This window comes from Triticum urartu, chromosome 2A (assembly GCF_056163025.1).
Source record: "Triticum urartu cultivar PI428250 chromosome 2A, HENAU_Tu73, whole genome shotgun sequence".
Taxonomy (NCBI): domain Eukaryota; kingdom Viridiplantae; phylum Streptophyta; class Magnoliopsida; order Poales; family Poaceae; genus Triticum; species Triticum urartu.
In genome coordinates, this window is record NC_141874.1 from 207,701,375 (window position 1) to 207,713,416 (window position 12,042).

The 12,042-nt window shown below is 43.8% G+C and overlaps 2 protein-coding genes across 2 annotated transcripts; one reads left to right on the forward strand and one right to left on the reverse strand.

The window, feature by feature from the left end:
• Window positions 1–926: 926 nt before the first annotated feature.
• Window positions 927–2,411, forward strand: LOC125536795 (putative long-chain-alcohol O-fatty-acyltransferase 4). Its single transcript, XM_048700063.2, has one exon. The coding sequence runs from the start codon at window positions 1,078–1,080 to the stop codon at window positions 2,089–2,091; it is 1,014 nt and encodes a 337-aa protein (XP_048556020.2). The 5' UTR covers window positions 927–1,077; the 3' UTR covers window positions 2,092–2,411.
• Window positions 2,412–2,681: 270 nt separating this feature from the next.
• LOC125536798 (putative mitochondrial import inner membrane translocase subunit TIM21) lies at window positions 2,682–8,935 on the reverse strand. Its single transcript, XM_048700064.2, has 7 exons — window positions 8,692–8,935; window positions 7,049–7,117; window positions 6,043–6,218; window positions 4,951–5,129; window positions 4,036–4,084; window positions 3,828–3,947; window positions 2,682–3,335 (listed from the first exon to the last, which is right to left on the reverse strand). The coding sequence occupies exons 1-7, from the start codon at window positions 8,810–8,812 to the stop codon at window positions 3,177–3,179; spliced, it is 873 nt and encodes a 290-aa protein (XP_048556021.2). The 5' UTR covers window positions 8,813–8,935; the 3' UTR covers window positions 2,682–3,176.
• Window positions 8,936–12,042: the final 3,107 nt, after the last annotated feature.

Here is a 12,042-nt window from a genome sequence, read left to right on the forward strand (position 1 = left end):
AGTCTTGGTCCAATCCGGTAATGTTTAATCCCCACACACGAAAGAAGGTAGAAATGACCACCGGAGGAGATAGGAGCGCCGGAATGCAAAACGGACAACGGGGAAAATGCTCGGATGCATGAGACAAACACGTATGCCAATGCAATGCACATGATGACATGATAAGAGATGCATGACAACGACAACAACACATGGAGACAAAAACCCAAACCCGAGGAAATAAAATAACTTAGCGCCGGAAACGGCAAGAGTTGGAGTACATATTAGGTAAATTACATCCGGGGTGTTACAACGGGCCTTGACCCATTAAGTTATTGACTCACCACATAACATAAAAAACATGTATATCTATACCAATATGAAGAGACCCAAAGATGTAGATTCAATTAATTTTGGTCATCAAACCATGTCAATCCAACGACCTAGATTGCTGCAATGGTGAGCTTCCAACATGTTGAGTATGCAATTGATAGCATATCAAATACAATATCTATATTAATCTCATAATTAACACCTAATTGATATCCTACCTAATATCAACGTACAGTTAATTTTTAATATCAATATACATTGCACGTGCTCATTTACTAGTAACAGAAAAATAAAAGATAGCACGAATCTTCAAGCAACAATCAATGGCCACAAAAATCGACTGACTCAAATTCAATTTTCAGGTAACTTACTTCTCGAGGTTCAATTTTGACCATAAATTTAACCAACAAGGCCGACTGTGACGGGAGCAAAAATTATATAATTGAAAACTTCTTTGAATACGAATTCATTGGTATAACTTTTGCTCCTGCTGCAGTCAGTCTCGTTGGTTAAATTTATGGTCAAAGTTGAAGCACGGAAACCGAGGACACATTATATTTTGAAACGAAGGGAATAACAAAATGAATAGTGCATGACGAAGGTTCATAAAAAAAACATAAGCATCGCACACCAAAGCGTTCGCCTTTCTTTAATCTTTCTTGAGATCATTGGTTTGGCATTACACCTTCATTGGATCATCGTTTTGACGTTGGAGTCCATCCAGATCTCAGCAGGTCAGCAGCGGCTGTGCTCATCGAGCGCGGGATGGCGTCCGAACTAGCCAGGCTTGCACTGGTCTCGGCCGCCGTGGCCGCGGCCATGACCTACGCGCGCCTCGCCGCCTCGCGCTTGGGCCCCGGCCTCCCCCGCCTCGCGGCGCTCCTCCCGGTGCTCCTCCTCCTCCCCGTGCTCCCCTTCACCTTCTCCTCCATCCACCTCCGCACCATCTCCGCCTTCTTCCTCGTCTGGCTCTGCGGCTTCAAGCTGCTCCTCCTCGCCGCCGGCCACGGCCCGCTCCACCCGGCCCTCCCAGCCGTGCGCTTCGCCGCCTGCGCCGCGCTCCCCATCAATGTCCGGAACGGAGCGCTGACCTCGCCGCGGTCCCTCTCTGCCGGGTTCCTGCTCTCCTACGCGGCCAAGGCGGCCCTCTTCGCCGCGCTCGTCTCGCTCCGTGGCCTCCGGGCGAGGATGCCGGCGTACGCCGTGGTCGCGTTCGACGGCGCGCACGTGTACCTGATGCTGGAGCTCTTCCTGGCGTCCGCCGCGGCGTTCGCCCGGACGCTCCTCGGCGCGGAGCTGGAGCCGCAGTTCGACCGGCCGTACCTGGCCTCGTCGCTCCGCGACTTCTGGGGCCGCCGGTGGAACCTCATGGTCCCCGGGGCGCTCCGGCCGAGCGTGTACCGCCCCGTGCGCGCCCGCCTCGGCTACTCCGCCGGCGTGCTCGCCACGTTCCTCGTGTCAGGCCTCATGCACGAGGTGATGTTCTACTACATCACGCTCGAGGCCGGCACGGGGGAGGTGACCGCGTTCTTCGTCCTCCACGGCGCGTGCGTGGTGGCCGAGCGGCGGTGGGTGCGGCGGGGCGGCACATGGCGGCCGCCGCGCGCGGCGGCGACGGCGGCCACGCTGGCGTTCGTGACGGGGACCGCGTCCTGGCTCTTCTTCGCGCCCGTGATACGGAGCGGGCTGGACAAGGCCATCGTCGCCGAGTGCGAGGGGATGCTGGCCTTGCTGGAGGCGGCTGTGCGGAGGCTGGCGGCACGCCTGGTTTGGACCTGATGGTGTACCTCACGAGGAACATGGCGGCAGCCGGCAGGCTGTACTTTGAGTTTGGCAGTTCCGCCATGGCGATTCCGATCGAGTTTGGTTTCAGCCAAGGGAACAATCACGTCGTGGTCCGTAAATCACGATCGATTTCGGCGCATTTCCATTCCACAGATGGCCAGATTAGAATCTCATCTCGCGGCAGTACGCGAATGCATTTTGGTCATGGGATTGTCATGTACTAGTGGTTGCTGTGGTGTACACTATACACCGCACAAACGGGAGCATCACAGGGCAAGAAAACAAGTTTCGTGATCTCGTTCTCCAGGCAGGCATATTATCGTTTCCCCTTTTGACACCCGCAAAGGGGTGCAAAGGACCATCGTTAAGCATCACGCGAATAGTATAGAACTCAATTTTTTTTTTGAAACAGTATAGAACTCAAATTGATCGTCATTCCAAAAAATTGATCGCCATTCCAGTGGAGGAAATACTTTCGTTTATTGCCGTAGTTCCCCCCGCAAAATAAATAAATAATGCCGTAGTTTGACTATTGATCTGTACTTTTACCGTCTCTAGGCTTTAACTGGATTTTATAGCAATGCTAAAGAAACATGCACACTTGTATTGAAGATCACTTCATACATGCCTGGAACCCCAGGCTTGAGAGTCGTAATGTAACCAGATAGTATTATTGCTATTTGGACATCATTGGAGGCTTGCACGAAATCCACGTGCATCATTAAAACTGCCTGAAATGGGACCAAAACTCGATAGATGAAGGATCACTCGCTCCGTCCCATGTTTTGAGGAGCATCAGGAAAGATGGGCTGTATACCATGTGCCTGCACGCTTTTCACCTAAACAAAGCAACAACATCAAGGTCCTTGCAGGGTACACCATATCTAAGATACTAGAGATGGTCAGCAACTCTGATGGTTCATCTTCCTCCTACTTATGCTTTCGGGGAAGTTCAAAATTCACAACTTCTTTAATCCGAGGATGGGTATTTAACATGAGATTCAGGCCATTGGAGATGGGATGTAAAATGAAGTGTCGCATGGATGTGCCACTGCCGGCTGATGTTGTCTCTTGCATCCTTATGCTGGTAGGTAAGATTCTAACATGATTTGTGCGGGTCGCGGTGACGTAATCTCGACGAGAAGAAACGTGAACTTCCATGTCCTGTCGGAGCTATCTTTGAACATCTCCGCAAACACCTTTCCAGCTCCATGCGGCCCTCGGATATGAAAGCCTACCTGAAATGATGCATGTGAATTTCAACTGATCAGCCAACTTCAAAGACTTGCCGCTACAACTATGTAAATTACTACGTGAATTCACATCAATGCCATCCTAGTGTCCCTTGCTTGCCCAATTAGTAGAGCATCTGAAAGCATATAAACTTGCCAGGGTCCACTACATTCTAAAACTCTCTTTACTAGTAAGTATTATCGTTAATCATGTCTCGAGACTGATTTAGAAGGAAAAAAAATCTTGTTTGCTTTCATCTCTGTTTCTCTCCCTATGTTGTCATTTGGAAGCTTGCTCCTGGCCAAGGGGAGTCATTGGTTCATTACCATATGCTGCTAACGAACTGTCAGAGAATAAGTGTCACCCTAACTGTTGCAGCCCCTCACGGTAAACTTGTCCATTTTCATTGACTTAGCTACCATTATCTTGATGTGCAAGTAAGCCGCATAATCAAAGAACACACGGCTGTAGAGACTAGAGACAGGAATTTATGCTACCTCCACATGTTCAACACCATCCTCATCTGTCCAAACCCTGTTTTGGATGCGCTGCCGAGCTGCACGGTTTCTGGATTCCGTACCATAACCAGTTATAGGGTAACCAATTTTGGCTGTAACCTGACAAACATGCGAGAGACCAAGTATACTAAGAGAGGAACAACAAATATGCCAGGGGACAACAGAAATAACACGAACAGCCACAAACCTGGCTATCACTCTGAACTCTTGCTAGAGCTTTCCCAAAAATCTTGTACCTGTAGAATGGTAGCAACATTAGGCAATTTCCCATTCACATTGCAAGGGAATAACACAGGCATTTTCCAGAAATAAGAATGGCGTAAACTACAGAGGCATGCTCAGGCATAAAGCAACAACAATAACCCTGTGATATGAAAAAAAAAACAGAGGCAGTAAAAAATACAAAACTTCTTACTCCCTCGGTCCCTCCGTTTCAGAAGACAAGGTGCATCAATTTTGTGAAAATCAAACATATATATGTTTGACCTAGACTATGGAATAAAATGTCAACATTTACAATACAATGGTTTTCTCTTAGTATATTTATTGCTGACACATGTATGCTATTTCTTCCATTGGTTTGTACTTTGTGCCAACCCCATTGCTTGGTTGATATACTTGACGGTAGATAGTCCAAACTTGCAGCAAACTAAGTGCTCTTTCATAACCAACTTTGTTGTTGGCATATCTTGGGAGTACTTATTAACCTGGTCTGCTCCTGGTACTCAGCTTCTCCCTGAAGCTGACCAAGTAAATAACTTGACAGTGGAGATTTTTTTTAGCAGGTTATCAGTCGTCGCATACTTGATAATCCTGCCTGATTTACTTATTATCTTATGTATCTGATACTCCCTCTGTTTCAAAATATAAGGTGTACTAGTTTTGTCAAAAGTCAAAGTTGTCCATGTTTGACCAAGTTTATACAATACCAAATTTGTGTCATTAGACCCATCATGAAACACATTTTCATATTTTATTGTAGTGATGGGGACTCCAAATTTTGGCAGTAAACATGCCCATATGGCCATATGTATTATCATGTTTCTTACTAATTGCGCTATTTGGCATCTTAGGTTCAATCAGAAAAACACAAAATACATACTCTTTTGGTTCAAATATAAGCTCTTTGAAAACAGAGTATCCAGCCAATGCAGCAACTCCAAGCCCAGCAAGTATTACAACACTGTAAGAGGCGCCCTCGACAAATGTCACTGGCTTCTCAGGTATATTGTAGGTAGGGGCATTAAAGGGATCTTCAACAGTCGTCAAGTCTGTTTTCTCCTGAGGATAAAGGTGGCAGTCTTCTATAAGCAATAAAAAAATGACCCAAGGTGGCATGCACCATAAGAAAAATATGTTCACGAAATAGGAAAAAGGAAACAACTATACAGAACCATATAAAGTTTCCTTTAAATTTAAAGTGTAGACGAAGAAATGCATGAACAATGGGCCTCAAAAACTGAAAATGCAGGTGTTAGGTGATTAATTTTGTTGAGGGGAGAGAAAATACACAGTACTCAGCCCTTTTGCGGCAAACTGTTGTCAATGAATAAACGAAGAGAATAGACAAGATTCCAGAGTTTCAGATAAACTGTAGTCTATAACTAACATAATTAGTTTTCCCTATTAGATCAATAATTCATGCCTTATCAAGAAATCTTGTGTAGGTAAACGAGGAGCTTGTTATCTGATATCACAACATCAAGATGCTTTATCGGAAAGACGATTAAGCACCTAGCAATTACCTATACTGATATGAACAATGAAACAGAACCTTTTCAGTATATGCAACATCGTTCTATTCTCATAGCATTTGAGCAACTCCTAACAATCTATTCTACAAAAATAGTTCGAAAGCACATTATAGGTGCTAATGCATATGCATTGATCAATAACGATGCAGCAGCTTCCTGATGCACTGATCCCAACAGCATTTAATCTTATGAACATGAAATAAAACTAGTAAAGCTTATGCATGTGTATGCACAACTGATCATTAGTCGCTACTGCAGATGGTAATGAGGGGACAATGACATGGTTAATAGTTTCCTATATTCCACAGCCAATACATAGTTTATAGTAGCATGTTCAAACAATTGACAACACTGTCAGTCACTGCTGAAAACTACCAACGGTCATCACAAGAAACCAATATTCAATAAATTAGATCAGGGAACAGAACTAGCTAACAAACCTGTTTTGGTCTTTTTTCTGAAGCTTGTGTGGAGTAAGATGCAGATGGCCTTATGAAAGAAGGAAGTACTTTGCGGTATTCTTTACGCGCTGTCAAAGGACCTGAACGGTTTGCATTGATCATATACCACCTTGAATTTTTTACAGATGATGCTGGAAGGTTTGCCAAAAGAGAACCTGCACGATATTGAAATAACTGTCAGTCCATATTTAACAACAAAGAACAGAAAAGTCAAATAGTTAGTTAACACATTTTGAATGGAAACGGGGAGCAATTCACATTGGCAGACCCAACTTAACTGAAGGATAGAACAGGCAGAACAATAATACGTAATATCCATCTACCATTAGTTTGGTACAGAAGGCAAACAAGGCAAGTTTTATATTTGCCTTCTAATTTTGCTTCTAGAGTTTTACGTTTACCTTTTCATTCTAGCTGATTTGATCAAGGGTAGAAAACTCATACTTGTACTATTGCAATTGTCAAATATTTTCAAGGAAGATTCGCTAAACAAGTGTATGGAAGCTATTCTTAATGATTCTTGTGGCAAACTGAAAAAATTACATGAATCTAAGGCATAAATTATGGATAGACACATGGTAATGGCAGAATGTGCCATTATACCATGGATTAGTTATAGCTAAAAGGTGTTAGCAGAAAACAACAAAATCCTGACTGCATTATATTCGTGCAATAGTTCTTCTGGTAAAATTGAAAATTATACATGAATTTAAGGCATAAGTTATGCAGACACATGGTAATGGCAGAATATGCCATTATACGATGGATTAGTTACAGCTAAAAGGTGTTAGCAGAAAACAACAAAATCCTGACTGCATTATATTTGTGCAATAGTTCTGGTAAAATTGAATAGCATGAACTCAAGACATAAATTACGGTGCTTTGCTATATCTGTTTGCTGTACTTTAATCCTCAATTATGTCAGAACCATTCACGAATACAAGCATGTGAAGAATGAATGTTTAAATGTATAAGAAAAATATACCATGCACAACTTCACCAGACTTTGCAAAAGCTCCCCTAAGTCCATCAGCTGCTGTTCGCTTGCCTAACCCTATAAATCATTGTTAATACTATGATAATCCAGACGTTACGTACAGCAGAAGGTTCAACATGAAAGGAAACAACTCAAACGGGGGCAACAAACATAAACTTCTAAGTGTAATAAAAGACACAAAATAGAAAGCGGAACTATATGATGAAATACATTTAACGCATTTAATTACAACTTATGATAAATTTTAAGTCTGCACTGTTACTGCAATATCTTTAAATGGTACTCACAAGAGTGTCTATATAACTACACTGGCTTTAATTGGTACTTTCTAAAGTATTTTCTGGTTTCCATGTTATAAAGTTTCTTGTGTGCACATGTAGGATAAAGCAAGAACCAAGACTGGAGAAGTTTCGGCCTCGAATATTTGGGTTTAATTTCACAATCTCCTCATGAACTGCTCACCTATTTGGTATTTGCTAGTGGGCAACATCACTGGTCTAGTTTCTGATGCTTAGTCAATCACCACCTTCGCTGCTGGTGATGGTATGTTAAATGAAAATAATAAAGTTGACAGTGAGAAGCAGAAGAAACCAAAGATGGAATAGAGGCACCTAAAGAGAAAGTGGAGTGTTGGGATTGCTATTGTAGTTAGAATCAGGATTATGCATCCTGCAAACTGGGCCGCTGTTCTGCTAGTCCATCATTGATTCAACCGATCTTTCAGTTTCAATATGTAGTCTCAGCTCAAACAGTTGAATGATAGGATCTCAGAGGAGTGGTCAGCTTCCATTCCATGATCATGCAGAATTTTATGATTCCAAGAGAAAGATGCTCATCTAACATCACAGTGCTCTGCTGTAGGCTTTGTCACAGATAAACAGAAGACCCATAGAGTTTGCCAGGACGCGGTCTGGCGTGAGACTAAATTGAACAAATGTGGTTGGATTCGTGTATAGGTCCATCTTTATGTACCATCTAAGCAAGGTATGGAGTATCTTTCACAAGGTCTAACTCTTCCAGAAAAATCAGACAATTTCATCATATGGTTCATAGTTAGCCATCCATGGATGCAGAACAGAGTTCATTTCCTATGATGGTACACATGAAATGATACCCTTTTACAACTCTCCCGCTAATTAGTTTATAAGAACCAGTTGTGCGATTAGTTTGCATCACATGAACAATGCCAGAACATGTGTATGCTTGGGTTACTCAACATAATTCATGTCTATGATTTGCAACTATTCCATGGTACCCTCTGTATGTTTTTTTTCAAGCTATTAGATCTATATAATTGAATAAAAAGGGTAATCATAAAGCACTCCGAATCCATAGAATAATGCAGGGCTTGAATAAGCAATGCTGCAACAGCACAGCTCAATATGTAAACTTTGTGAACATGCTACCAAAAAAGTTGCCTAATGTCCGAGACGCCAGCTTATATAACCAAGCCCTCACTAGAGAACTGCCCAGCCAAAACAACAGCTACCTGACCCTAGCCAATTTGTGGTAATCCCGCAAGACCACTCCCATGTTAGCAAAGCGTATATCTCTAGATGCGAAGAAAGCTGAGAGTGGTTAAGCGGAAATAATGGAAGACGGAGAAGGGGACGGGGAAGAAAGAATCAAACCGGGAACGAAGAGGCTGGCAAAGGGATCTGCCTTCGGGGGAAGGGTCGGTGGCTTCGGTGGCACCAGGGCGGATATGGAGAACAAGCGCCGGGATCCGGACCTTGCCGCAGCCGCCGCCATCGCCGCCGGGATACCTTTCGCCGTGGAAAGGCGACCGGGGGTTATTAGGGATTTCCTCCCTCCTTCCAGGGGGTTTAGACGACTTTAGATCGTTTTCCAGTTTTTTTTTCTCCTTTCTTTTTGTGATGGGATAGAGCGTTTTTCAGTTGGGCACTACGGTCGGCCGCCTCCACAGCCGTTGGATGACACTGAGACAGCCGACCGATCTATTACCAAGTCAGCCAGCCTTTGGCATAAGCACTATGTTGTGCTCGCTTGGTTTGCAACAAACACCTTGTTGCAATGGTCAAATTGTTTCATACGGTTGCGATCCGTCCGCTCTACCGCCTAGTCAGTCATAACCTTAACAATGGTCAAACGGTTTCGTAAACGCGCGCGCGAGAGAGAGAGAGAGTTTATGCTGGAAGGAAGAGATGGGGATGTTGCTTCCCTTTTAAGATAAGGTCGATGGGGAAGCCATGTGTGGGGTCTACAAGGACGTGGCGTGCCCTAGGGAGGCGTCGATGCCCGCGCTATTATCAGTCGGCTGTGGCTAAGCATTCTCCCTTTCCAATTTGTTTGAGCTTTCACATCAGCTTGAAGAAAACCCCGGTGTCTAGCCCAGTAACTAGCTTCGGCTTGCTTCTACCACCAGCAGGTGGATGTATGTGCGCTAGTGACACGTATCCCTTAGATCGCTTAATAGTGTCAAAAGGTGGGCCAACCTATTAGGAACCACCAGCACTTCGCCAATAGCAGGAGCGAGAAGGTTCCTTGTTGGTTTTAGAAATTTTTCATGTGTTTCTTTTTCTTTTTTTCATCATTTTTTTTTCTATTTTTCTGCGTTAAAAGTGTAACTAACCCCTGGATGGTTTTGGTAATTCATAACAACATATATCTCATTGAACTAATGTCTATTCAAGATAAATATTTCAAATGTTTAATGATTGTCATGACATGGACTAGAGATGTAGACCCCTCAAAAAGCTAAGGACAAGGATTGGCAAAAGTTTAAGACTCTACATTTTTTAAGTGATCCAAGATCACATTAAGTCCATAAAAAGCCAATACTATTAAAAGGGGATGAGGTGTTGCTTAATAATCTATTTGCTCAAAGTGCTTAGTAATATTGCTCCAAAACCTTCAGGCACTTTCTCTATCCAAATATGTCCAAACCCAAATTCCCAACTCGGCCCCACCAAAACTTCTCCTAGCAATCTGCCAAAGGCTGCTACAAGAACTAGGAAGAATAAGAATTCAGATGATGAAGATGAAGACTCGGTGGCAAGTGAGGCTACATCTAAGAAAAGAGTTGTGCTAAGGAAAGAGTATGGTACTTCTGCCAGCACCAGGCCAAGTGCCAAGGACAGGACAACTATGAGGAAAGTTCCTCTATCAAAGTCTAGCAAAGCCTCAGCTCCCAAAGAAACCATGACTTTCACACTTGAGGAGCCGAGTGATGCAGAGGCTGATGCCAGCAAGAAGAAGAGGCCAAGGAAGACAACTGCTTGTGTCATTGGCAAACCCTCCATGATAGAAGATGATCATGATGATGAGGAGGAGGATGAGGAACCTACTGCTGATGCACCACCAGCAAAGACTCAGAAGCTCATGTCAGATGTGATTAAGTCTGCCGCTCCCTTCAAACCCAAGTCCAAGCCCAAGGCACCAACTCCCAAGATATCTACCAGGAACATCTCTGCAAATGAGAAGAATAAGGCCCTAGTGCCTGAGGTTGAGATTGATGATGAGCCACTGATACGTCCATTTTGCATCATGCTTTTGTATCGATATTTATTACATTATGGGCTGTTATTACACATTATGTCACAATACTTATGCATATTCTCTCTTATTTTACAAGTTTTGCATAAAGAGGGATAATGCCGGCAGCTGGGATTTTGCGCTGGAAAAGGAGCAAATATTAGAGACCTATTCTACACAGCTCCAAAAGTCCTGAAACTTCACGGAAGACGTTTTCAGAATATATAAAAAATACTCAGCGGGAGAAGTTCACCAGGGGGGCCACACCCTGCCCACGAGGGTGGGGGGCGCGCCCTACCCCCTGGGCGCGCCCCCCTACCTCGTGGGCCCCCTGGTGGCCCTCCGGTGGCCATCTTCTGCTATATGAAGTCTTTCGATGGGTAAAAAATAAGAAGCCATCTTCTCCGACGAAACTCCGCCGCCACGAGGCGGAACCTTGGCGGAACCAATATAGGGCTCTGGCGGAGCTGTTCTGCCAGGGAAACTTCCCTCCCGGAGGGGGAAATCATCACCATTGTCATCACCAACGCTCCTCTCATCGGGAGAGGGCAATCTTCATCAACATCTTCATCAGCACCATCTCCTCTCAAAACCCTAGTTCATCTCTTGTATCCAATTCTTGTCTCCAGGTCCGGGATTGGTACTAGTAGGTTGCTAGTAGTGTTAATTACTCCTTGTAGTTGATGCTAGTTGGTTTAATTGGTGGAAGATCATATGTTCAGATCCTATATGCATATTAATACCCCTCTGATTATGAACATGTTTATGCTTTGTGAGTAGTTGCGTTTGTTCCTGAGGACATGGGAGAAGTCTTGCTATTACTAGTTATGTGAATTTGGTATTCGTTCGATATTTTGATGAGATGTATGTTGTCTCTCCTCTAGTGGTTTTATGTGAACGTCGACTACATGACACTTCACCATTATTTGGGCCTAGAGGAAGGCTGAAAGTGCATTATATCGACTAGAGGGGGGTAAATAGGCGATTTTTATGAAATTCTTCACTGAGGAATTTGTCGGTGAGGAAATTCCTTAGCGAAGAACTACTAGCAGTGGAATAAGTACTCAAAAGTAAACATAACAGAATACAAGCATAGTCATCATGATGAAATGAAGACAGGCACAGAGTACAGGAAACGTAATCACAGGATAACACAGGATGAAGACAAACAGACTGAAGAAATTAAACTGAGGAAATTGAGAAAGTCTTCAGTCAAAGTCTTCAAACACAGATATGAACAAGCACACAACACAGTTATGAGGAAATGAAAGAGTTGACGAAATAGAACCAGTAAGCTTGGTGAAGACAATGATTTGGTAGACCAGTTCCAACTGTTGTCTCAGTTGTACGTCTGGTTGGAGCGGCTGAATATTTAAACTCGAGGACACACAGTCCCGGACACCCAGTCAAGGACACTTAGTCCAAGACACCCAGTCCTCACCGTATTCTCCTTGAACTAAGGTCACACAGACCTCGTCCAATCACTC

Coding starts and splice junctions, on each gene's coding strand:
- LOC125536795 (XM_048700063.2), top strand. CDS start 1,078: ATGGCGTCCGAACTAGCCAGGCTTGCACTGGTCTCGGCCGCCGTGGCC.
- LOC125536798 (XM_048700064.2), bottom strand. CDS start 8,812: ATGGCGGCGGCTGCGGCAAGGTCCGGATCCCGGCGCTTGTTCTCCATA. Junction 7,118..8,691: donor TGCCAGCCTCTTCGTTCCCG/GTTTGATTCTTT, acceptor AATGATTTATAG/GGTTAGGCAAGCGAACAGCA. Junction 3,336..3,827: donor ATGGTGTTGAACATGTGGAG/GTAGCATAAATT, acceptor GCATCATTTCAG/GTAGGCTTTCATATCCGAGG.